We start from the raw sequence: 26,918 nt of genomic DNA on the forward strand, positions 1-26,918 counted from the left end.
CTCCCGGAGGCGGTTTAAACACAATAAGCTGAGGGACTAAACATGACTAGATAATTTATGCGTAAGGGAATTGAATGTATACGTGTACGTTACGTCGCAGACACACGTGCACGTGTAAGATCAAGAGCTCGAGACTAGATATTTGTCAGCAACCATTGTGGAAAGGAAATAAGTTTTGCAGACATGGACAAGCGCAACTGTTCAAGTAAGAAATGTGTCCTTTACGCACTTCATTGATTACTTTATACTACTGCTCAAAGTGTTTTAATAATGTATTAATGTATGTTTTGAGGTAATGAAACCAGCTATGTGTGTGCCGTTTCAACACATTTGAGAATCCTACTGCATGTACAATTTTTGGCCATTTATTCCTGTCGTATCACCGCTCTGTGAAAGTGTCTAAATCAGTACATTTTTAAGAAAACGTATTCCCCTGGTCAGCGTAAAGTGAACGAATTGTCGTGAATGCGTACGTAAGGGAAGCCTAACAATTGTTGAATGAACACTCATTGAATCTATTTCTGACGTTGGGCCCCACTGCAGACAGTGACACTGAGCTGAGCACCTGCGCCGAAAAATGGCTGAAAATGAATATAATAAAATGTGAATTTGAGATTGATTGTTGATTTGTGTTAGCTTCTACTCTACAATATTTAGATGCTTTATACCTTTGTGACCCGAATACTTTGAGTCTGAGGCTAACCTTCTTACTATGGTATCTTTGTTGAATCAGTCTCTCATCACTGGGATTGAACACACATATACATGAAGAATTTGAAGAAACTAATGTAATTTAATCTTTTGTTGGACCTCTACTGAATACCTATGGTATCTCAAAAGTCAAGGTGGTAGAAAGTTAATTCCTATATCTGAAATGGTGGACGTTTTCAGCCAACATTTAAAATGTCGTTAGATACTGACGTTAGCCCATTAGAACCGGGGCTCAATCCACAAAGTTCTCGCGCCCACTGCACGAAATCCAATCTTTAGGCAAGCATAATGGTGCCTCCTTTTTCGTGAAAATATTCCTTATACCACTGACTGTAGTATCATCGGAGGCTAGATATTTGTAATTCTGCATCCTTGATAAAACTAACCTAACGTTGGAACCGAACTAACTTCAGTCGTTATCTAAACTTACCTAATGTTATACAGAACGTATCAAACCGTCCCAAGTACGCAATACAAAAAAAAAACAAAGAAAGAAAGAAAGAATCATGACTGCTGCATGACGTGTTAGTTAACATTGCTGCAGTTCATGCAACATTACATTTTTTCTACTTTCGAATTCGAAACAAATGAAATTGCCTCTTTCAAGAATATTGCGCACTGGTGCTAATCCAACCTACTAAAACTCACAGGAAACAGGAAGGCTATTGAACAGTAATGACATGATTAATGGACAGGTGCATTTCAGAATCCATGATACAATAGGATTACATATTTAAAATAAGTGTATTGTACACCATCACTAATCCAGCTTGCCAGCGGCCATTGTTTGTTTGATCTACTCATAAAGTCCAGGAAGATCAGCTACCTACAAAATAATGTATGATAGCTATTGACAACCCTCCGTCTTCATGTCTACCAAAAAGTTCATATGAGCACCTCGTTACATGTTTGTGCTACAAATGAAAGAATGATTGCTCTAAAATAAAAATACGCGAGAAACACAAATAAACTGACCTTCTCAGCTGCAGACAACGCCATCTTGAATTGAATTTCCCGCCTGAATGACGTCATCTGTGTCAGCAGAGGTTGACGGATGTGATCTGGGAACGAGAAGGATGAACAAACCTGGGAACAAGTCCAAGATGGCGGCGCTCACGAAGGTATTTTTTCGTATTTTGCCCTTCAAATTTTACTAATACTTCATCCATTAGTTGATGTACATGAGAATTTCTTAAGTATGCTTGCCAATCAACACTTCAAGGCTCTTATAAAGCTATGTTAGGCTTTGAGAATGCCTTAGTATGTGAATATCTTGCGAAAAACTTTGCAAGCATGCTCTAAAGAGTCTAAACTCTAAAAGATGGTGCATCGTCATGGTGTGGTGGTGAAGCGACTCTTCTTCTTAGTGTTTAGATGGCCACCATCATCTTGCTGATGTTTCTGCCACACTTAACAGAGGTGCTGGTACAGAAGGTTGTCTGTTGTAGCTTGATGTAATGGTCTGTCTTGGAGGTCTACTCTTGATGTTTTATGACAGCAGTCGATTATGGCACACTTAACCCCATTGCCCATACTGCTTTGCAGTGTCACCTTTCGTGTCCAGTCTTCTAAAAAAATAATAGCAGCATAAGGATGTATGTATGCAAACCCGAGCATTATATCGTCCAGCAGGCCGAGTGTTTGGCCAAGATGTAGTGCCCTTGGTAAAGACATTTTACATGGATTTTCTCACTCCACTCTTTTAGAATCGTATTAAACCTAGCTTCGGTTAGGGACTTCCCATGGCTAGGATATTATTAGTAAATGGAAGTCCCGTGTTTGAGGAGATTCATATGTGGTATGTTAACAAACCCACCACAAACACTTATCGATAGGAGAATTAGGGGTGACCGTCCCCATGTGAAAAAATGCATCAAACCTCCCAGTCTGGTGTAGGTGTATACAGCTATACCTTGATACCGGATACAGGAGAGAAGGCATCCGCCTGTTGTATCCTGGTCTTCACTCTTCATGTGACGTATTTGTGACTGTTCTAGTACCTATCTAGCCTAGACTTGAACCGATAGTAAAAACATCGCAAAATCTAATGGATCAATCTAATGGGGCCCAGCACATTGTAACAAGAAGAATGAAAGTTGTTCCAGCTGTTAACAAACACTATTTACTCTATCCCAGGGTTCCCTACTGAGGAACGTCACCCAGGTCCTGCAAACGTCGGTGCGGACGAAGCTCTACAAGAACGAGACGCCGCCGCCACCGCACCAGGTCTGGCCGGAGTTCCCCAAGTCCCCGGACCAGATGGCGGAACGCGCCCCGCCACTTCACGCCGTCTGGAGGGTCAAATCCACCATCCGTCAGCCGTATTGGATAAAAGATCTCGTCAAGGAGATGAAACTTGACCAGGTGGGAAAATTAATACATAACCTGTTCCCTCACTTTTGTAGGCAGTAACATACATTCATTTCTGTTTCATAATTTAGCTATAGATTACAAACAAGTAATTTCTGTTTCATAATTTAGCCATAGATTACAAACAAGTAGAATGTCAGCAAAACGCTGTTTTAAGCGTTGCAACGAACCTACATTCTATGGCTGAGTAATACAACGCAGGTGTTAACTATTTTTTTGTACTCTTGGATGTGCAAAGAATGCTTTAGATGTATAATATATAATGCTTTGATATTAATTTACATATCTAATATGATTATAATTTACATATATAATCCTTTACAAATATCTTGGTCTACAATATTGGGTGCAGAAAAGAGCAAAACCAATGCAACATTGCATATTTTGAACCCTGCTGACCATTCTTCCATTCCTTCCCTCCCCCAGATGAGGAAGATGTACGTGTTTAGGAACACACCGAGCGTCAACAACAAGCTGTGGCAGATCAAGCACCTCATACGCATCGTTCCCGTCAACCTGAAAAACGGTGTGCCCCGACCGGAGGAATATGACGGCTGCTACCTCAAGTCCAACGGCGAGCTGGTCATCAGAAAGAGGCTGGAGCCGCTGGTCGAGCTCCCACAGCTCTCGGAGGGAGAGACGGAAGAAATTCACCAGACGAAGCCAATGATTGGCAGGCCCCGAGATGGCCATGGACACACGTATGAAGTCAAACTCGGGGACTACAGTACATTAGCAGAGGAGAGAAGAAGTGATGAGGGGGAGATCTTCAAAATGTCATAGCACTGAAACTAGATGAAGTTTGTATAGAATAAGCCTAGAATTCATCCTACTCTAGCTCCGGTTTGCTACTATACTTCAATCATCTCCTTGGCTGAAAAGTTTGGCACCTCTTAGTAGAGAAATAATTGGAATTTAAATATTTCAATACAGGAAAGGCAAGTGACCTGATTGGCTCTGAGTCACACAGGTCTCATAATAGCATAGTATTAGTAAGTGGGTTGAAACAAACATGTGAAAGTTTGATCCCTGTTACAATGCTTCTGACAAGTGTTCCACACCAGGTGACATACAGGGCAGTGGTCATCTTCATTTCTGTAGCCCTTGAACCACACAAGCAAGTACTAAGCCAGAAAAAAGCAGAATGTACCGTTTTGAAAAAAAGTGTCTTTGGTATGACTTGACCTACCAAATGCAAGGCAAACACTCTACTCAATCGGCCACTGCACCTTTTACAAATCCAGTATACTGCTTGCCTTTGTGAATCTGTATCAGAATGTATACATATTTAAGTCATTTTTGACAGTTGCTTGTGACAGCATTAGAATTCGTGTTAGATCAGGCCTCAGTCATACATAAGTAAATACCATAGAAAAGATATCAGAGGACATCTCAACATGAATAAATCATGACAAGTCTGTATGTATTGTTCATGTGTTTCTTTTTCTTATTGTATTATTGGACCAAAATCTAGAAATGACATTTTTGAATAAAGAAGAGAATCCCTACCTACTGACCCTAATTTTTTCAGGACTGTAATGTAACTGTAAGGCCATGTTGATTTGATTATATGGGTGACATCCTCTGGAATTCAAAAACTGCTTTGAGCGTGCCAATAAAAAAAAAAGGTTTGACAAAAAAAAAAGCTGCCTGCATTATGAAATCTAAGTGGCCTGGAAGGTTGAACAAATGACTGAATATAGTAAACCAAACAATAGATTCTTCAGTTTTGTTCTTTCACATCTTCTTTGACCTTGTAGTCTAGGCGATTGGTGCAAAAATTGTGCAAAATGTGGTAAAAGCATGAAACTTGGCACAAGTGTTCTATACAACAATAGAGACAATTCTAGGGGTGGTGCCAAAAGAAACCTGCTTTTACATGGCAACGGTTGCTAGGCAACCTTTTTTGCTTGGCAATGAGTATCTTAGGGAGTCATTGTCTTCATAATTACCTAAAAACGCCGTACTTTGGGGGCCAAATGTCTCAAAATTGGGTATTGTGGTAACCAAGACCCATTTCTTAAAAAAATTATTGTAATGTTCTATGACATCTGTATACGTTTTCCGATATTTATTTTTTGGATTCCACGGCATACACATTTGCTTATTCTAGAGCTGAGGCTGCTTCGTACAAATTAATGTATTGTTGAAAACTTTTTTTATTTACTTTGGAAACGGCCGAAAATCGCTGCGCGCAGGGATGTCATCCACATAATCGAATCCACATGGCGTAAGGGGAATTTTTTTTTCATAGGCCTTATAACTGCACTGTATACAAACGGTCGGCTTGGACAGGTGGTCGGTTTGAAGATGCCCGAGGCATAGTATAAATGACCCAAAATAACCCAGACACGCGCATCCACCGCCACTTTTATTTTGAACATAACATCGTATGGCAGTCAAAATCCGACGCAAACTGGCCTATTTTGGCACAAAATCACGCTTGTTATCGAAAATCCATGACAGCTCAAGCCTCAAAATGACGACACGGTCGTTATGGGCAGGGATTTAGCCTTTTGTGGTCCTAATTTTTGGCGGTCGTGTTGGCCAAGTGGTCGTCTTGAAAAGGTCACTTATACTTACTTAATTATCGGGGCCAAGAAAAAAGCGGTCGTAATGACCAGGTGGTCGGTTTGAAGAGGTGGTCGCTGTACTTCCCCCCATGTGTCTCCAAATCCATTTTGGAACAAATGGAACATTTGGAACAAATGGAACATTTGGAACAAATGGAACATTTGGACGCCATTGGTTGGAAGTAGGGGGACATCGACCAATCATGGACCGGTCGACCCGAAACAGAATTGCAAGATGGCGGCTAGTTGTTTTGTGCAAGGCGTGTATCAGTGAGTATTGACGGTAATGTCTGTTTTATTGGTGATGGATATTAACCGAAAGAACACGTAACAGATAAAGGAACGTAGTCTGGCGTATATAGATATGTGCTGTCTCCGTGTCGGGCCAGATTTGGCGGCTTTTCATATGAAACATCATGAAACTCCAGTTGGGTCGGCGAAAGTTACCTCCGTCTAGTGGTCTCTAGTCAGTCTTGAAGCTAGCTTTCATTTCATGGCTGGAAAATCTACTCAACGTAAATTGCAAGCAAGTCAGGTAATGATGTACATACTAAAAATCCTTGCATACTGGTATGCGTGTTTGCTAGTCGCCGTATAATACAATTGTACTGCGTTGTTACTAGTACGGCCATGAGGTTATGACCAGTGTTTTTTTTGTAGATTTAGAAATGAAATGGAAAAAAATAGATATAAATAAGATTTAATCTGTCTGTAAGGCAAATAACAGAACGATTTCACAGGTAAGAAGAAAAAAATGAAAAGAGAAGTCGCCCGATGTGGGGCTCGAACCCACGACCCTGGGATTAAGAGTCCCATGCTCTACCGACTGAGCTAACCGGGCTTTCTGGCGGAGGGCGTACGCATGCGTATATATTGCATGCATATTTTGTCACGTGATGTTAACGTTGATGACTTCCATTTTTGACAGAAACTGTGTTTTCCTTACAATTTTCGTAAGTAAGGAAAAAACATTCATTCCTGGCATAGTTTGTAAACAGATCTACGGAGTTTGTCGACTGAAAGAAGACTGAAACATGTTCTGAGGTGTGACTGTAATTTTCAAAAGCTACGCCAGATGGCGCCCGTTTCCGGTGTTACCTGGCTCACAAAGCAGATGTTGGAGTAGAAAATCGTAACGCACTTTCAGATTTTTTTTCTTTGACAGTCCCAATCATAAGGGTTTACCACGTATCTGCTACGAGAGAAATACTATTTCTGACTTTCCTACAGTATGAATTATCCAAGCCTTCTGCACGAATTTGTAATTAACTTTGGCTTATCATTATCATCCTCTAATAAGCCTGGGTGTTTCCAAAACAATATGAATTTTTACGATTAATATATCGATCAATATCCAGGATCTATCTGACCTTTGGATCATCAATTTCACTTCGATAGGTCTTGATTGGAACATGGTTAGACTGTATGTCTGGCTACAATCAATTTCGGCATCTTTGGTCTGTAATTTAGTTCATGCATATGATGCTGTTTACTGTACTTAATATTTACGGAATTGTGAGTCTGCTAAAATTTAAGGTTGTTCTGATCAGCATTGTGTGAATAGACATTTCCAGAAGTCCTGAGTTTTCTTACTTTCCTTTAGTGAGTTTCCTTAACATATTTGTGGAATACTTATTAACATTTGTCTTCAGTATCTCTTCTACTTTACTTTGACACAGGAATGCTGTAATTCCTCTTTACTCTTGCTGGGCTACAGACTATCAAAACATAGAATAGAAAAAAGAAAACATAGAACAAGCAAGGCAATACACATGCAACCAGGTCAACTTTTCATATCTTTTACTTTCACACATCCAGTGTGGTTCATTCTGAGGTACAAAACAAGATATACAAACTAGATCAACATGTCATATCACATACTTTATCACAGATCAAATACTGAATCAGTTCAGTACTCGCCAAGAAAATAAATTTCACTTCAAGAATGCTTGATTTAGCTTTATAATTCCATCCATTGATACTTTTTACTATCAAAATTGCAACTGAAAAACTCTGACTCATGATAAGTACTTGCACGTTTTGCACAGATATTCTTTCACAATAAGTTAACACAAAACTTGATACATACTATTTCTGAACTTTTTCTTTAACTTAACTATCCACTGAGTTTAGACCAGGGCTATCCCCAGCGTTTAATTTTATTCCATCCCACTTTATGTTTGGTAGCCCATGTTGTTATTTTTCATCAATGATGTCAGGAATTTTGGACTACATTGGACAAAATTTTTTGTTCATCTCAATGTGCAACTTTCTGTCCTGAACACAGCCCTGGTTTGGTCCATGGCTCATTTTGGAACATTGTCTCAGCTTGAGACTGGCGACACGTTTAGCTGTAGGATCATCTGCTGGCAGTCTTGTAGCGCCCGGCGATCACCGAGGTGCTCTAACGTCTGCGCCGCCTCGCTGAGCATGCTTGCACGGAGCCCGGGGGACGAGAGAACGGGCGCGGGGAGGTGCTTACACGCCATCATCAGCGCAGACGCACGCTCACGCTCGCCGATCTGGAAGGATGTGGTGTCACCTGTGGAAAATACAGAATTCAGGTAAGTTTTTTCCTTAACTAACAACAAATTTTATTTAGGACTTTCAATGCTACTAGCAGACTTTTTTTCCCACATGTTCAGAAAGTATACAGCAACAAATTCAATTCAATTTAAAAGAGTACTTAGGGGGAACAAAGAAATATTAGAAGAGGTCTTCAGTCAAAATTGCTGAAGACGACCACTCAGGGACCGATGAAATCTGGTCTATTCTAAGGGGCTTCCTAGTAGTGATCAAATTGGTCAGATGTAGGAGTGATATCCAAGGACACTGACCTTTCTGTGAGATGTTTCGTCTTCTCAGACTGCGGTCAAGGAGCTGCTGGGTGCGGGCGGGGCTGGCACCTGCCATGAGACGTGCTGTGGCTTCATGGAGGAACACCTGCAGACATGAGGGAAAGACATCCACTTTAATATGGGTAAACACTTCATTGTAACTGAGAACTCATCACAGTATATGCACAAATTTGATTCTTCATCTAAACAAAAAACTTCATGCAAGTCTTAAGTGATTTTCTATTGTTAACTAATTGCAGGGTTAACAACTGATGTAACTGTTGGCCTGTTGCACAAGGTTTTGTAGCACAGTAGAATCCTTAATTCTTGGGAAATAATTTCATGGTAGTAGGAGATGAGAGTTTTTGCAGCATTTCAAGTTTGCTGCTGAACCAATACATTGGAAATGCATACTCAGTGTAATAATTTCACAGTACTGCTAAAATTTACAATAGTTAACAGTAGTTTACATGGTAACTTTACCATGACAGCTCAAAGTTGAGACTGTTAACCTACCCGTGACAGTGCAGGTTTGAGTCCCTGTGCGATCTTCCTCAGACTGGCCAGGTCCTCCTGGAAGCCGTGAAGCTCGGTCGGTCGGGCGCAGCTGGCACCAATGGGACCGCTGTTACACGCCACCTGCCACACTGCCGTCCGTGTCGACAGCAACCAATCACAAACCAGCAACTGGACCGCCTGTAGAACATCAAAGGAATGACATCGTGAGATTTCTGTTTGTTTACTTTATCCATTAGTTATGATTCTTTTGTCTCCGTATCATCCTACTCATGAATACAATAATGTATAAAACATGCATGCCACTCTAAAGCTACCAACAATTCAATCACAAGATGCGTGGAGTAAGCAGCAACTTATTCCAAACTTAAAGCTTCACCTAAAGTCATTCTTAATTTGAGTTGACCTGTACTATTGGTAAGTCCAATGTTTGTGTTGCCTGTTGGAAATACACTTAAACTCTGACCCAGAAATGCTACTGGCTGTATTTATCTTAAAATTATTAAGTTATAGGTTCTTCCTACACTGTATTTTTCATACAATCAAGTCTTAGAGGCTACTTGCATTGTCCTTGCATTGCAACCATGTCTGAGCTGCACTGCTGTTACATTGCACTTCCTTTGTGCACATGCAATGCAACTACAATGCACCTCAGCCACAGAAAAGGCGATGTGCACTGCACACATCATGTCAGCCGCCGACACCCTGGGGGAACTGGTGCAGCTGCATGTTCCAGGTGCACTGCAATAAAACTGGTGTAATCTGCTGCAAATCAGAAAAGTGGTGCACTTTGGCATGACAGCCAGTGCAAAGGTAACAACACCATAGGTTCATTGTAGACAACTAGTGCACCGCAAAATAGGGACTGCCATAATAAAGTTCAATTTCATCTTTTATTCCAATTTTATCCTAAGAACCTTTTATTCTAATTTTATCCTAAGAACCCTTCTTATTGTCCTCGGTTCTACTCTAAGTACATAGTGGTCTGTTCCTGCCTCTGGGCTGCACTGCAGTTACATTGCACTTCTGTGTTGCACATGCAATGCAACTACAATGCACCCTAGCAACAGGTGTTCTCTCTCTCAGAGTTTTTTCCCTCTTAGCCATTACACCTTGATCTAGAACTAGCTTTTAACTTATAAAATTACATTCATACCAAGAGTTTAAGTCAATCAAGCCAGCTACTATCCTTTTCATTGGAAAAATAAAGTTGGAAAAGCCTACTCTATTTATCAATACCAGTATGTACATCTTTCAACAGGCTAGTGACATCTTCCAAATTACACCAACACAAAACTGCTCAAAACACATTTCGAAGACTAAAAACTAAAACGGCAAGGTTTCTTAATAAACAGACGACTTTATTCCTACCTGCTTGGAAGCCTGTTGTTCATTGGTGGTTGCCATGCCAATGCTGTGTCGGAGCAGCGCCCCTGCCTTGTCACAGTACAGGAGACAGCTGTGACTGTTGTCCTCCCCTCCGCTCAACAGCAGCCGACGAGCACGGAAGGCAGACAGCACCGCTTTGGGCAGCATATCCCTGCAAGATTTTAAAAAATACGAAATGATTTAACACATGAAGGAAAAGATAAAAATTTTATCTGAAGTCTAAGAATGAAGTAGCCTGATTAAATCTCGCTTATAGAAGCCCGCCAAACCTCCGCGGGGAGGGGCCAGTTACAGCCCTGGACAGCGGAGTTTGTGTTACACAGACTAATAATGAAGCAATTGAAAAACATTTGCCGAAATAGAAAAGGATTCAACTTTTTTGAGAGAAGTCTAAAGAAACAATTATAAAGACAAAACCAAAACATTCAATTTTAATGATAATCTCAATGAAGCAAAGACTTGGAAAGGATGTTTAGAAAGTAATGCTTACTCAGATTGGTCCAGTTGCTTGGGAAGACTGTCCACCACCGCGTAGTGTCTCTCAGCTGCCTCATCTTCCCCGACCAGCCAATAGCAGGCCACGCTCAGGACAGAGTACCACCACTTTCCCACGGCGTCCACGCCTGGCATGGTCGCCATGCTGGAGGATATGGTGAAGGTGACATGCTTGGAGGAGCCAGCGGAGTCCGCACACTCGCTCAGGAGCTGCAGGTACTCCTGGGTGTCTGTCAGCTGGGTGCAACTGTGAGGAGACGACATGTTTAGCATCATCAGGGTAGTTATATAGCAAACTTTTGCACACAGAAGCATATGTAAGTATGTACATTTGTATGGCAACATATGCTGCATTCAAAAAGGTGACACGAAACAGGAAAATAGATTGCATTCCAAGTTCATAAGCCCAAAAAGGTCATTTTTGGTACGAGTCCTCTCAATCATTGGGCGACTTTCAATGGCCCGATTTTCACAGCAGAGCACCAAGCCAAAAGTATGCCTGATACCCTTGTGATTCTTCTTAAGTTAAGAGGCTTTCAAGCGATGAACAATATCAGATAAAGGAAACAACAGTCAATAACCTCCAAGACAGAGCACAAAACATTTTACTGAAATAAACAAAGCTTGTCCTGCTTACCTGACAGGTTTGTCTTCAGTGTCTGCTGTTGCGATGGAGGGGTTGTTGTTGTTAGTGTTGGAAGGTGTGACCAACGAGTACAGGGCCTTCTCCAACATGTGCTCCCGGAACGCTTGGCTCAGGTGGGACAGAGGATCAACTGAAAAATTACACAAAAACATTCCCATAAATTCAAACTCTTGGCTTTAATTCATAATACTTAAATGCAGAAAGTTAAAATGTAAAATACATCGCTAACATTGCTTTTGAATAGAGTAAGCAGCTTTCAGCTATATACATGTCCACGCATTACTGAAAATTCATTTCTTTTCAGAAGGATTTAATTTCTTAGCAGAAAGTGAAAGGATGTTTTTCAAGGGGCTTTAAGTATGCATTTGAAACAATTCTGTAGATTTTTGTAAAATACATACTTAGGGTTTACCCCAAAACAAGGCTCACTCAGGGAGCCACTCACACATTTTGGGTTACCATACTGGATTGTGACGACAGATGTTTGTTTACTTTTGATTTGAAAACTTTTAGATGCTAAGAAAACCACTGCTAATAATCCAAGACTTATAGATTAAGTGTTCCCTTCCTTACCTGGGTTTCCTGTGGAGCTGAACATGCTGTCCTTCTCCTGGAAGCTCCAGTCTCCATCCACGAAGAAGCGGTGTCCCAGCGGGTGGAAGAGCCACTGTAGCGACGCGGGAGTCTCCTCTCCGCGTGAGCTGCACACCTGTCGCGCCAGGCTCAGGAAGTAACGCTGGAAAACACAACAGAATAGACCATAAATTTACTCATTTTCACAAGGATTTTATTTTGCTTTAGAAGGGAAATTTTTGTAATGTTTGAATTTCTTCCTAGAAGTGAACTGCACTGTGGCAATACAGAACACATATTCACGGTGTCATGATAAACTAAAAGAAAATGTAGAGCTCAGAATGGTCGAAATCTGCTTTCTACAACTTGCCACTACTACTAATACTATAACCTGAATTTTTGCCAAACAGTATTATTTTTCATGCATTCTTTAACTTTCCATTGCATAATAGGCTCTTTTATGCACTGAAAACACTACATAGAGTGATAGACAAAGACAATGTTCTTGGATAACATTTTTGAGAGTAACACTTACAGCGAGGAAGTGCATCCTCTCTGGGAAGTTCTTCCTGACACAGAGGGCAGCCGTGATGTAGATCTCAGCCACAGACTCGCAGCTCAGCTTCTCCTCTGCACACTCAGCCAGGTTCACAGCACAGAGAGCCATGTGGATGGCAGCCAGCCGACCACACGGGAGGTGATCTAACATTAAAAAAAAATATTGTAATTAGATCTTTTATTTATAGGACACTGATGCTTGCAACTGCTGGCAAGTTAGTCCAGTATACACAAAGAAAAGCTAATAAAATAGCACAACAAAGGTATCTAAAAAGACATCCAGATCAAGCTGGAGCCTAAACTCTTATTTCTAGAGGACATATCAATCGCATTTAACATCTCACATTACATACTACTAATAACATGGAAAAGTAAATCACTTGGCGAAAAAGAGCCTGTAATCTCGAGACAAGAAAAAGAAAGTGTTTAAGGTGACAGATACTATATCTATAGATCAAGGTTTTCTGTCCTTACCTGTCATGTGCATCTGGTGCAGTTTGTGGTACACCAGTGCCGCATCCCGCGCTGACGTCTTCCCGTGCTCCTTCCCGACGCCACGCCCGGCCCAGCCTGCCAGCCAGCGCCCGATCCACATCCGCTGGAGACCCTGCCGCAGCACGTTCCAGAACAGGCTGGAGGCCAGGTCGAACTTGGACGTGGGAAGCGGGCGGCCGATCGCGGTCAGACTGATCCGGAGATGCTGCGTGGCTGAAGCGTAATCACCCTGGAAACAAAAGATTGACATTTCATTCCTCAAAACTTCATCTCCACTTCATCATCACATGAATATTTTTCATTTCTTTCCAGTGAAGCAATTACTTTTTTTGAAAAGATTTTATCCATACCAAATAAAAAAGCTAAGTAATTGTCTTGTTTTCAGCTACAATGTAGGTGGGGTGAATGCCATTTAATGCAAATAATTCAACTTCACTGTTTCAAATCTTCACACATACTGGCACTTTTTCCAGTCAAGCAATTACTTTTTTGAAAAGATGCTACCACTCACTACCCACATCAAATAAACATGTATGCAGTTGTCCTACTTTCAGTTACAATGTAGGTGGGCTAAATGCACAGAAATAGATCAGATCTCCAAAGAAACAAAAGGGGATCCTTACCCTGGAGATGTCCACCTCGGCCTGCTTGTGGTGCCTCCAGAACGTGGTAGAGGCCTTGGTTCGGGGGACAGTAACTGGTTCACCATACACGAGAATCCGCGTCAGCACCCCCAACACCACCACCGTGTTGAGCAGCCACAACCACAGCGTGGGGAACAACCACTCCTGCCAGCTGAGCTCTACAGCTGTTGAAGAACAGACAAACATTAGAAAACTTGCAGAACAGATCATCTAACACTATACAACAAGCTGCTTCCATGAGTGTAGCCAAAAAGAGGCAAAATAAAAGCAGTGATATCTTATGGCCTCGTTGTAAGTCATTTCTGACACGTTAGTAGTGTGACTGGTTAGGAGACATTCTAGGCAGAAATGTTAGAAAGATAATCGTTTTTATATTGTTCTTACCTGATACGTCGCCCTGCAGAGTACGTCCTCCCGTGTGCGCCTGCATGTAGTCAGCACCGATACCAGCACCACCGCCGACACCGCCGAACAGTGTGCCAAACGGGTTGAAGGCCAGACAGGCAAACATGAAGACACAGAGGGCAACCCTGGTGCGGTCAAGCAAGCCGCAGGGATTGAAGGCATCTTCCTCCTTTTTCACCTGGTCGAAATAAAATAAAAAAGCGCTACTGTCAATTCATTTATTTTCATTTGGGATTACTTCCTTGATAGGAGTAGAAATAGGGTTTTTGCAATGATGCAAAATGCAGTCTAAGAATACATATTTGCAGCATCTTGAAGATAATAATCATTGGAGACTTTTACTCTTGGACCAGAAAAAAATCAGCATGTCAACATTGAAAGGCAGAACGAAGTTAACAACAACAATAACAGCATCCCTACCTTAATGCTCTCAGGGCTGCCAGGCTCAGAGTCGCTGCTGCACTCTGACAGGTACCGCCGAGGGGAGCCAGTTTCAGATGATGGAGGCGTCAGCATGTCTAGAGTCTCCACCTTCGCTTCATTCTGTCCTCCTACCACCAACTCTGACAAGGAGGCTAGATCATAAACAATACATAAGATAAGCTTACATCATCATAATAAAGACAAAAATGGCAACAAAGTGAGCAAAAAAGGGGAAAACATGTAAGGACTGGAGACAAGCCTACCTCTCTTCTGAAGTGCCATCTTGAGTTGCAGATTCTCCTGTTTGAGTTTGTTGATGATCTTTTCCTGGTGGTGGATGTGGTCAATGGCTTTCCTCAGGACTCCAGCTTTGTTCATCTGTGGTGTGAGAAGCACAACTCATGGTTTAAAAACTTCCAATCCAAAACAATGTTTTATTTTTGTTAGAATTTGATTTTACGATTCAGTTGGAGGGAAGTTTTGCAGTGTTTTAAGGTCAGTGAAGAAAATACCAGTTAAGTACATCTGTGGAAATAAAACCTCAAAGAATTGTGGAAGATTTTCTGTAGATCTATTTGCAATTTTCTCAGCATGCAGCTGAAAACAGATGCAATGTTTACAAACCTTTGCCTCTTCTCCAACGACCAGGTTTTTCAGCTCAATGATCTTGTCGTTGATGCTGCTACGGTAGCGCTTCTCAATAGCGTTGTGGGAGGACCGCTTCTCCACCTTCTGAACAGGAGACGCCGGTTTCGCCACTGTGAGTCGATTGATGGGCAGCTTCTCCGCGTCGATGATCATTGGAATGGTGGTGGTTAGAATGGTGTTGCCGTTGACAACGGCCGTTTGTAGCGGAGTGGACACTGTGGCTGTTGTGGCTGTGGAGCATGTTGACGAGTCGGTTTTGATGATTGATAGTACCTGGGGCTGGATGACCACCTGGGAAAACAAGGATATGTATTTTAGTACAACAATATACAACACTGACTGTGCAACTAGATATGACTTGATCTTTTACATTAATTATCAGTAACTTCAATAAAACATTATACAACTATGTCTTTCACATGTTTCTCCCTTGTCACCAGCCATACATTAAATCTATTTTGGCATTTGTGGTAGGAGAAGAATGGGGCATTCACAGCATTATACAGTACAACACTCACAGTTGAAACAATTTTGTAGCTCTGTACTGTAGTGATACAATAGGAAGGCATACTCGCCAAACATGACTTCGCCGTTGAGAGGTCACTGCAAACATTTCCAAATTTACAGTATGCTGCACCTAAATCCTAATTGCAAACAACACTTACTATGCGCAGTATGTGGTTTATCATCTGAGAACTGAGAACAATTTTTGAAAGTTCCAACCCACCTGGTGAATCTGTCCCTGTTGCTGTACTGGTTGTGGAGACGGCGCCTGGCTGGCAGGAGACAGCTGCGGTTGTCTCTGCACCTGCTGTAGCTGCGGAGATGTACTCTGGGGCTGGTACAGCTGCTGTTGCTGTGTCACCTGCACGCCGTTGTTGGGACTGAAGCTCCCGCTCCGCTGCGAGTTGAGGAGGTTCTGAAGCGAGACGTTCTGTGCGTTCCCGTAATGCTGTAGTGTTGCGGTGTCCTGCTGGGGTTGGGGCTGTTGTTGCTGCTGTGGTAATGTAGGGTTCATGTTGGAGGTGAAGTTGAACTGGTCCCTAGGGGGTGAGATGGGGGGAGACAGGAGGCTGGAGGTGTCCTGACCGCCCACCAGCGGGTCGAGAGCTGCATTGAGAAGGAAGTCTCCATTTCCATCTCCAAACTGCTGCAGCATGTCTGTGAAGAATGAAACAATAATACTTAATTTCCGTCTTTACATCTAGAAACACAAATTTTAGATGAAACAATTTTTGCTTGACACCTTGTAAAAAAACATGTAGTGCTGGAACTTCAATATTGTACCTTTACACACACCTGAATCTGTCTTATAGTACTTATAGATTGAGTATCATGTCAATCCCTTCCCTCGCCGCAAAATCAAATCAACCACTTTATCAAAACCTAAAGTCTACTAGCGGCAATCTATTGAATTTGATAAAGCTAAATGCAATGAACTGAATATCAGAAGTCTAATGAATAAGAAAGCCTCCACAAAAAAATGTGACACATTCAATGCAAGTCCTAATACTTAGAAATAAAATTACAAGACAAGATATCATAAAATAAATAGTCCTGCATGAACAACCTTACAACTGACAAAATCAATCTAATGGAAAGGAAAACTGTTACCTGTATGGACCATAGCTGATGTCAACAAGGAAATCTGAATTCCAGATTATAAAAGAAAGCGACTAAGCTCTTGCAGACAGCAAAAACTGAGAAAGGCAGAACTCACTCTCCTAGATCACACACAAAGTGCAAAGACCCTGTTCCCTTTACACCACAGCTCTCTACATCTGGGCTTCATTCCAAAAGAACAGGTGATTTCCCTCCAGTGCTAGCCTGACTGCCTATTGGTGGACCCACATGGTCTGATCACTGATGTAAACATCTCATGAGGAGGAGAAAACATGGGGAGAGGTCAGGGCTGGGTCATTACGAAAAACATTAGGGGAAATCCCGCGCGCTGATTGGCCTATAAGGAGTCAGCAGGGGAGTCCTGTCCGCTGATTGGTCAGGACGGGTAGCCTGATGTTTCCTGATTAGATCATCACTCCAAATATGGGAGTCACCAGTTCTCGAGAAAGCTGGTGTTTTAGAAAAATCAAAACAAGAGGGAAAAGTGCTGGCAATGCGTCTTTTGTGTTTGAAAAATAACTTTCACTCTTCATCCAGAATAACTCTGGTGAAAATTGGGGATTTAAATGAGTTAAAACGTGAGCGTTTCCTGTGAATAGCCGCTAGACGGACAGCTATGCCCTTTCTCACTTCACATACACAAGTTTTGTCGTGCATATTTCTGATCGTTTTATACAAATAACCCATTTCAAACCCATCAAAAATGAATGCCAAAAGAGTGACATATCAATAGTTCTTGAAAATGCAACCAACAACTTTTTCCTCGCGTTTCGGAATCTGTATAAAGTAGTGTCATCTTTCCACACTATGATTTCGCGACTGATCAAGACTCTTTCAAAATGTTGTTGTTGTCTCTATTATCCGCTTGTTTCGTCGGAAGATGGTCACATGTGCTGTCTTTCCTCTCTCACTGTGCTTCTTTCTCTTGTGTACTTCTCTTGCTGCTTTTTTCCAATTGGTCGGCATGCGGCACACATTTGTCAGTACACTTTCTTTCTCTCTTTTCTCCATCATCCTACGTTCTTCTCCGTTTCAAAATTCCTTATATCGAGGAGGTTAACGAACGCGAACCTTTTCAAGTTTTTCTTCCATCTATCCACCAGACACGGCCCATGACAATATCTCTAATATATCATTTAATAACTTAAGTATGATTAAAATAGGAGTAAATGACCAGCAACTCAACTCATATGAAATTGCCTAGCGTCGTCTGCCACACGATCCAAATCGCCCACCCACCATCGCCACTTTTATCGGTATTTTTCGTCCGAAAAACGCAGAAATTCACATCAAAATTTGAGCAAAATGTTACTCACCGTCAATGTCGTCCAGCAACCCATCTTCGAAGCCAGTGTTGCCGCTAAAGTCGGGCGGTAGGTCCGGGAAACCGGGGTCCGCACCCGTCCACTGCTGATCCGCCGCCATGTTCTGTCCGAGTGTTGAAAATACCAGCCCACAGACCACGAGAATCGGACCAATCACCGCGCAGGAAAACATCGGATGATTTTACGTCATGAGCAATTAGCATAATTTTTGGAGCAAGCCATCCGCACACATGCAAACGCTAACAAAAATACAGAAAAGCAACTAACCTTTCTATAATTTTGCACATAGTATATTTATAATGCACCAAATATTTTTAATAGATACGTATAACAACTTTAAGCTTACTTAATTGTATGATGACACTGTTAAGATTCACTAATATTCTGAACAATATTTTGCGTCTAACACGTCGGATGCTGTCGTAAGGAAATCCAAGTGGAAGAGCCAAAATGATACGCAGATGGGGATAAGTAACAAAGAGTAACACTAATGCTAGTCCTGAATTTACATTACTAATACAAATTCTAGAAAAAATATATAGCTTTTATCTTTATTTCATCGATGATTGTTACATATGTTGATTTTAATTCCATTTACTGTGTATTATTGGTTGTTGGATTCAGTTTGACAGCTCACGGCCCCTCCATCTGAAGTCTCATAGTATCTTCTCAAGAATAGTCCATTATGGACCAAAAGGAGGGTTGATTCTATTGATTTATATGTTGCTTGACCTTTTATAACAATATTGATCTTTGTTAGAAACAAATATTGACTGTAAAATATTTCGGTTTATTTTCATTTTACCATTTCTTATACCTTAAAGTACATTGCTACCATAATTTTATTGTAGGCCTAAGAAGTCATACCTTATAGTCTAAGTATAACCCAAGCATTACGTCATTGCTAAATATTTTGGTTTGCGGGTCACTGCAACTCAATGATCACGTCTATTTACGTGCTGCGCAACAGTCACGGGACCACTCGTTGCACAACAGTACACGTAGGGGTGCAAAACTTGCATTGTCATCGTTGCAGCGACGCTTAGGTGAGTCATCCTTGCTATTTTGCGCCTTCATTACTCATATAGAACGTTCTCCAACATTCTAGATTGCACATTCTCGGTATAAAAACGCCCTGAGTTGCAACGTATCTTCACTATATCTCTGGCACACCTTGTGAAGACACAATATATTTACGTTACTTGTGTTTTGAAAGCAGTGAGATTTTCCCAGCGAACGCCAACCGAGAATCGACGATGTCGCTTACCGTGAAAGCCTACCTAGAGCGCTCGGGAGGGTCGGCCGACCAGCCCGCCCAAGAGATCCGCCGCTTCGCGATGGACCCCGACGTGTCGTCCAACTATGACTACCTGTCCCGTAAGGTGGCCCAGGTCTTCCCGTCCCTGTCCGACCCCGGAGACTTCAAGCTCTTCTGGAAAGGTGAGCTCCAGAATTCTGAAATCCCTTTAGTCTTTACTTTTCAGCGTAATTTTTCCATTTTGATCAATTCTATTATGATTTTATACTTATTTATTGTGGAGAGTTGTCATCACAAAACAAGACTTCCAAAATATTTGCAATTCTGATCAACTTTTTGTAGATCAAAATGTTCATTTGTATGTCTTGGAGAAAAGCTGTCTTAATTTGTTGTTGCGAACTTAGGATTTGCTGTCACAAATGATGATTTTTTTAAATACATTTTTAGACTTTGAAACTGTATTTTATACTTTTTTTATAGCAATGAATAGTTATGAGTTTTGTGCATGGGTTAAATGACATTGATAATCTCAGGTAGAGATTTCAAGTGACTGTACCCTTTTTGCTTCTTTTGATTTTGATTGCCATTAAGTTTCATGTTGTCAAATTGATCTAGGCCCACCAACTCTTTCATTTTGTAAAAAGAATTTCCTAACTTGTTTGAAATGAAACATAATACTCAAAGGCTCGCAAATGGTTGAAAAGGGGAAAAATCATGTCTGTGTTTACACTACTGGGTTTTAAATGTGACAGTGCAAATTTTGGGAGCCGCCATATTGTCTAAGATAGGTTACACAACAAAGTTGGACGATGCCATGACGTTTCTTAACAATTGTTGGTGATGACATGGCAAAATTGGATGTCGCCATAACACATCTGGGCCTAATGGTCAGGGAATAGAATTTGACAGTATACTATTAAACTTGTAATGCACTGCTATCAATAGTTTTTGTATATCCAATTCTAAATGATAAGATCTCAAGCATTTTATCTATGTGAGTTTTTACAGTGTTAGACAGTGTACTCATAATTCTTCTTGTCACTGTCTCTAAACTATGCAGTGTCTTATAAGTGTTAGCTTACAATTCAACAAGTAAAGGAAATAATGTTGATTTTTCTTACTCAATTCTATTTTATTGTGATACTGAAAATCTTTAGAAATGCACAATGCTGCATGTATATCCAAACTCTACTGTGTTGCACAGGTATTGTGCAATACTGAACATTCATCTTGCATGAGTCATGCACAACTAGAGCACCTCATTGCAATGCGAGATTGCCTTATAAGGTAATGCTGCAGACAGGGAGTGCAGACATAATTGCACCAAGGCATGCAATGGCCTGTTTTGCAACTTCTAAATGGGGGGTGATTAATCATTATGTGACAGCTGGGGTTGTGCATAACAGTCATTAACAGCATGATGAAATATGCCCCTGTGTTGCACAATCCAGTCATGCAAATCTTGTTTTGCAAGTTCTAAATAGGGGGTGATTCATCATTGTGTGATAGCTGAATTTCATTACAGCATGATGCAATCAGCCTGATGATTGTGCAATCCTGGTTGTGCAACCCTGTTTTGCAACTTTTAATTGACAGAAGAGTTTTTTTGCAACATGATGCAATCTGACCCAGGATTGTGAAATCTGATCATGCAAGATCCTGTTTTGCAACTCCTGTTTTGGAATGACTCATAGCCTTGTGAGATATTGCAGCATGATGCAATTTCTTGCTTCATTGTGCAATCCCAGATGCAACATCCTGTTTTGAAACTCAATCTAGTCCTATGAGATTACTTCTGAATCAGAATGTGGTCTTTTATATCAACTTAAAAGTCAAAGCATAATCAAGGGACCATTCTCCATATTAGCTAATGAAGTTTTAATTTTTATGTCAGTTTCACATATAAGTTGAAATGTTCTACAAGAAAATGTTGAGAATTTGTATTACATGAAACTCCCTTCTGTAATAGCTGTGGTGAAGTAATGTCACTCCAGCCAGGTTAAATTATGCAGAATAATTGACCTTTTTATAGAATCACTTACTGTCAACATGAAAAACAGGAACAGGCAGTCACATGCCCGGGATATAATGGTGTATAAATAGGCATGACGCAGTCTGCCACGTAAAGCTCATTGTGTAAATCTGAGTTGAAAATACATTTGACTATGAAAAATTTCATGGAGAATGACTGACTTTGAAATCTAAATCATCTCGGACCAAGCTGATGTAAGGATCCAGCTTGTTCTCAATGTTTTTTGCAACATCGGTACTTTTTGAATATTGTATTTTCAACATTTGTCTCCCCCTACAGATGCTATACAACACAGTACAGTTCATGATCTGAGTATTAGAATAATAGAATACTGTTTAGACATAAAAGTACTGAGAATCCAGATCTTTACATCTGCTCCGACTTAGAAATTGAGAAAAAAAGTTCATCAGTCATAGATTACTTCACTTGAAGAACCCATTCAAAATTCATCCAGAGAACAAATGTATCTGAATTATTCAAAATAAGATAACAAAGATATTTTTGGGCTGTGGTTTAAGCTAATATGATCATTTGTGATTACTTATTAGGTTATCTCTATGAGATAGTTGCATGTAGTTGACATGTTATGTCAATTGGTATCGTTTAAAAAGTTAATGACTTATCTGACTTTATGACTTTGCAGATGGCGAGGGTGACCTTGTGTCTTTCTCCAGTGATGAGGAGCTGTTGGAAGCCCTCGGATTTGTCAACGATGGCATCTTCCGCATCTATGTGAAAGGTAGGACACATGATTCATCTATATATAACAGAGGAGATGTGCTTACAGTCGCTCGTATTATTGTATTGTATAAGTCGTAACAACATTTATCTTCAAGTTGATACATTCGGTGATGATTTGGGCTGACTGGGCATTCTAACTAATTTTTTTTCCCAGTGTCTGGTGGAGGCCCCTCCCAGCCAGATGGAATCTTCCACCCCAATGTGGTCTGCGATGGATGTAACGGCCCCGTCATGGGGTCAAGGTTCAAGTGCACCGTGTGTCCCGACTTCGACCTGTGCGGGAACTGCGAGGGGGTCGGCCTGCACCCGGAACACGAGCTGCTCCGCATGCGCAACCCGACTGCGCCCGGGCACCCCCCCTTCTGCGGTGGGATGTTTGGACCCCCTCCACCCCCTGGCTGTCCCCCTGGACACCCCCACGGTGGTCCCCCTCACTTCCCTGGACAGCAGGGATACGGACCAGGAGGGGTAAGAAATAGCTCTAGTGTTATTTTCCCTAAACTTTAAATTCATCAGCAATATTTCTATTGAATATCAGATGTTTATTATAGAATTTTTCGTTAATTCACCCTTTCCACTAATTTCCACCTGTGTTGTTTGGCTATTTGGCTATAAGTGTGCATGTTAATTCACTTAATTCTTGATGGAAAAATTACTTAAAGTGATAAAAAAAGAAGACCCACACATTAATTTTATTTCATGAGTAGTGTTCAATATTGTATGGACGGTGGAGGACCCTAGTGAAATCAGTTGGCTCTACGCACCTTGTGCAACTGCAAGAGGACGAGTGAGTGAGTTCAATTGTATACTTACATATCTAATGATTGTCACCTTTAGCCTGGCTGGTTCATGCCTCGCCGCTGGTGGCGTCATTGGGCCCGTGGGATGTTCGGAGCCAACGCACAACGCGGCAGGCGCCGTTGCCATGACGAAGAAGCCGATCCCGAAACCGAGGCTGCCGAGGAGGCAAAGCAGGCTCCCGCCGACGGGGAACAGCCCCAGGAATCCACCAATCAGGAGGCCGGAGCGCAGGAGGACGGTACCCAGGAGTCGGGCGGCGCGGCGGGACCACGTGAGGATGGCGGTGAGGCTCCGCCGGCCTTTGATTACCTGCAGCACGTAGGACAGGCGGTGGCAAGCATGCTGGATCCCCTGGGTTAGTAGAGTTAGTGGTGCTTTGGCTGCTGAGTTAATTACTTTTCATGCTTGGTTAGTTGAAAGCTTGAAGCTTCTCTGTCAATTTAACGCTTTGCCAGAATCATAAAAATGCTTGTCTGAATGTAGAATTTGTCTCTCATTGTCCATCCTTTAACAACCAATGAACATGCATATAAACCTATCAATATCATCTGTGAGCCAGCTAAAACATGTCAAGAAATGATGAGGAAGCTGGACATGCCCCCCAAAATTAAAACAAGCTCATTACACTGGTCCATCCCTGTAACCAATGAAAGTCTCTAGACAGATGGGCAAGCTTATTGGTCTGAGATTCAATTATTCAATTCAATTTTAGATGAAATACTTTCTGATCTGTAACATTTGGACATTTGTTCATCCACAGGCATTGATGTCGACATTGACGTGGAGCACCAGGGCCAGCGCAGGAAGTGCCCGCGCCGCTGGGCGGAGTTTGAGGGCGCGTGGGGACAGCAGGGGCCGGAGTGCGGGCCCTGGAACTGGCCCGGCGGGAAGGGCGGAAGGTGCGGCCGGAAGGGCATGAAGAAGGCCATGAAGATGCAGAAGAAGATGCAGAAGAAGCAGGGGAAGATGTCAGCAGAGGGAAAGGGAGCTGAGGAGGAGGAGGAGAGGGAGGTACCTGTTACCATGGAAACACAGGAGGGACCACAGGCTGAGAAACAAGCAGAGCAGGAGGTCATGGTCAGTCTGTTTGACATAGAATTTATTGCTTCTGTCCATTTAAGTCTAGAGTCAGGGATTGAGCAATACAAAGACGTAGATTTCTAAGTTGACGACATAGATTTTGACCTTACATTATTGCATGACTTTGTTAAGAAATGTAGGGGACAGTAATATGAAAGTCATTTGCATAGATTTTGGTTGCTGATGCTTGTTGCTTTTGTCCATTTTATAGTCTATACTCTGGGATTGAGAGCAATCCTAAGACATAGATAATAACTCTGAGTCAACAACATAGATTTTTACCTCACATTTCACTATTGCATGTCTACAAATGTACGGGACAGTAATGTTAAAATCATTTGCCATAAATTTTAGTTGCTGATGTTTGTTGTTTGTTGTTCATGTTTAAACAGGAGGTGACGAAGGATGACAGCAGCAGCAGTGATGCTGACGGTTGGACCCACCTCAGCCCAAAGGAGGGAGAGTTCACTAACGATCATGAGACAGGAGAGGGGGCAGATGCCGCCAAACAGAAGCGCAAGGCCAAGGAGCAAGGTAAGCTTGATCATGACAACGCTTTTCTTGCCTCTGGGAAGGAGGGTCACCTCCGACATGGGTGTTTTTGACTGTGTCTGGTGTAACTCAAGGTCCTTAGGGTGGATTTGTAAATGTTAGAATGTGGGTAATTATTCAAGTCCCAGAAAGAATTTTGCCCCCCCCCCCCCTAGCAGCATTTTCAGGCGCTGCAGCAGTACAGACTGAAAATGGTGTGGTTTAGTCCTGGATGTACAGCTGTCTCCCAATGAATCAGCCTTATGGGAGGGAGGTACCTGGTATTGATTGATACTATGATAATAGGAAAAAGGAAGCAATGACACTTTGCCAGCTTTTGATTTTACTGCTATTTAGGCCCTTTGGTACATTCTTTGTCAGGGGAAGGTTTTTCAGCACCAAGGAGATGGAATGTTCTAATTTGAAATTGAAGAGTCTAATTTTATCCTGTTCATTCATTCAATTATTTGTGTTTTTTTTCCAAATTTAAATATTTCACTTGTTTATTTGCAACCACACAAAAAACATATACAAAAAAAGAGTACCAATTACCAAAGGGCCTACATAACAACCAGAATGCCTTATTTTATCTCTTTTCTGTTCTTGTGGTGTCCTGTCTTACTGACACCTACTCTTCCTCATGTCTGTTAGAAACTGTGGTGACGGCCCAACCACCTGCTGCGGGAACTGCAGGCACAGGGGGCGCTCCTGTCACCACCCAACCGTCACCCTCTCGCCCGACCGCCCCTCCCCCAGTCACTGCGGCTGCGGAGTTCGGTACGGAATGTTTCTTTATCTGTATTTATATAGCCAGTATATAACTGCCCTTCTGTGTAACACACCATCCTTGTTCCTTCATTCCTCCTGCTGGCTTTATTATGCTTCATACTGTAGACTCGGTTATTCTCGTGGGTGCTTGGTTTTTAGAAACAATTCTGTAGTACAGTAATTATACAAGAGACGCATCGGCAATGTCATGACTTTGCAGTAACATGTCACAACAAGAGCCATGAATTCAAAATAAAACTACCACAGACATATCAAGCTTTACAGTAAAGTTGCCTTAAAGTAGATACGGCCACACCAATTCAATTTGTTATTAATTTCTATGTTTTTAGTTCAGCAGAAATAAGTAGCCTGACGTGTTATTGTGTTTACACAGACAAACAGCTGGCTGAGGCGATCGCACAGATGGAGGCCATGGGTTTCCGTGACGACAACGGCTGGCTGTCCTCCCTGCTGGTTGCCAAGAACTACGACATCGCGCAGGTTCTGGACTCGCTTTACCCGACCGGGCGCAAGCCGGACAGCCTCCCGCCATACGTGTAAGATGACGGGCTCTCCGACTCACCCTCGCGACAAGTGACGACAAGCAGAACAGCTTCTAATAGCTTATACACAGAAATATGCTAGTTTAAGCAATTTTTCCACTCAAGCAGAATAGCGTCTAATAGAATATACAGAAAAAATACTAGTATAAGCAGTTCTTGCACTTGCCTCAGATATATTAGTAGAGAAAATATGATTTATGATTTTCATATGATGTTGACATCCACGAGACATCCAGACAGTCTTTGTTACGCAGTGTGACAACCAAGGTCACATGTAGGAAGGTCATACAACAACCTGCACATCAGCCATTCCTAGCTGTTTATCACAATTAGCAGTTCAACCAATCACAGCATAGTAATTTACGATTCGACCAATGAAAAAGTGGCTGCATGCCCATCATATATATATTCGCATTTTTATGCCTTATTTTACATTTTCACGGAGGTGGCTTGAGCTATGGGATTGGTCTGATAGAAGAGCTTTGTCTTGTCAGTGAGGGGAGAGAAGCAGAGTTTTATTGTTTTGCAATTTTAAATCAACTTTTATCATTATTAAATAACTCTCTATGGTAAACTTAACTGTATCCAGCTTCTTGCTCTGTCACTATGTGTTATTCACTATCTTGGCATTTAAAAGCTCAACAGGGAAGATGAAGAAAGATGTGGTACATGTGGAATGGAGAATGTTATGGAATAAACAAATTTTGTGTCAGCATGGCATAAAGATGCGTGTGCAGGTTGAAGTGTTCTTAAGATCATGATGAACTGAAATTGAACTGTATGACGGAACAGAGAATGTGGGGATGTGGAAAATAAAATGTTCTTGAGCAAAAAAATGCTTGCTTTGTTTTTTTCTGTAGTTATTATAGGGGTAAGATTGATTGAAATATTAGTTAAATATCTTATATAACAA

At 41.6% G+C, this 26,918-nt stretch overlaps 3 protein-coding genes and 1 non-coding gene across 8 annotated transcripts; 2 read left to right on the forward strand and 2 right to left on the reverse strand.

Annotated features, from left to right (window-relative positions):
* The first annotated feature begins 1,743 nt into the window (after positions 1–1,743).
* On the forward strand, positions 1,744–4,580 carry LOC118419993 (39S ribosomal protein L30, mitochondrial-like). The gene is made up of 3 exons (XM_035826695.1): positions 1,744–1,832; positions 2,848–3,075; positions 3,508–4,580. The coding sequence occupies exons 1-3, from the start codon at positions 1,788–1,790 to the stop codon at positions 3,862–3,864; spliced, it is 630 nt and encodes a 209-aa protein (XP_035682588.1). The 5' UTR covers positions 1,744–1,787; the 3' UTR covers positions 3,865–4,580.
* A 1,842-nt stretch (positions 4,581–6,422) lies between these two features.
* Trnak-cuu lies at positions 6,423–6,495 on the reverse strand. Its single transcript has one exon. It is a non-coding gene; the product is annotated as a tRNA-Lys (tRNA).
* A 967-nt stretch (positions 6,496–7,462) lies between these two features.
* Positions 7,463–18,401, reverse strand: LOC118419500 (sterol regulatory element-binding protein 1-like). Its single transcript, XM_035825906.1, has 16 exons — positions 18,223–18,401; positions 16,011–16,444; positions 15,260–15,574; positions 14,899–15,013; positions 14,633–14,787; positions 14,192–14,390; positions 13,787–13,971; positions 13,143–13,392; positions 12,646–12,812; positions 12,111–12,273; positions 11,529–11,667; positions 10,887–11,138; positions 10,379–10,547; positions 9,008–9,187; positions 8,492–8,597; positions 7,463–8,196 (listed from the first exon to the last, which is right to left on the reverse strand). Exons 1-16 carry the CDS (start codon positions 18,329–18,331, stop codon positions 7,979–7,981), a joined length of 3,156 nt encoding a protein of 1,051 aa, XP_035681799.1. The 5' UTR covers positions 18,332–18,401; the 3' UTR covers positions 7,463–7,978.
* A 720-nt stretch (positions 18,402–19,121) lies between these two features.
* LOC118419585 (sequestosome-1-like) lies at positions 19,122–26,695 on the forward strand. Of its 5 annotated transcripts, none has more exons than XM_035826030.1 (9): positions 19,122–19,277; positions 19,448–19,671; positions 22,165–22,260; positions 22,417–22,730; positions 23,100–23,418; positions 23,824–24,140; positions 24,536–24,677; positions 25,326–25,451; positions 25,837–26,695. In XM_035826030.1, the coding sequence occupies exons 2-9, from the start codon at positions 19,488–19,490 to the stop codon at positions 26,001–26,003; spliced, it is 1,665 nt and encodes a 554-aa protein (XP_035681923.1). In that variant the 5' UTR covers positions 19,122–19,277; positions 19,448–19,487; the 3' UTR covers positions 26,004–26,695. The 5 variants fall into 5 exon arrangements, with proteins under 5 accessions (XP_035681923.1, XP_035681924.1, XP_035681925.1 ...); XM_035826031.1 differs by having other exon boundaries at positions 19,131–19,277; positions 19,451–19,671; XM_035826032.1 differs by lacking the exon at positions 19,122–19,277 and having other exon boundaries at positions 19,308–19,671; positions 23,100–23,346.
* The last annotated feature ends 223 nt before the right edge of the window (positions 26,696–26,918 follow it).

Source organism: Branchiostoma floridae, chromosome 7, assembly GCF_000003815.2.
Source record: "Branchiostoma floridae strain S238N-H82 chromosome 7, Bfl_VNyyK, whole genome shotgun sequence".
In the NCBI taxonomy this organism is placed as follows: Eukaryota; Metazoa; Chordata; class Leptocardii; order Amphioxiformes; family Branchiostomatidae; genus Branchiostoma; species Branchiostoma floridae.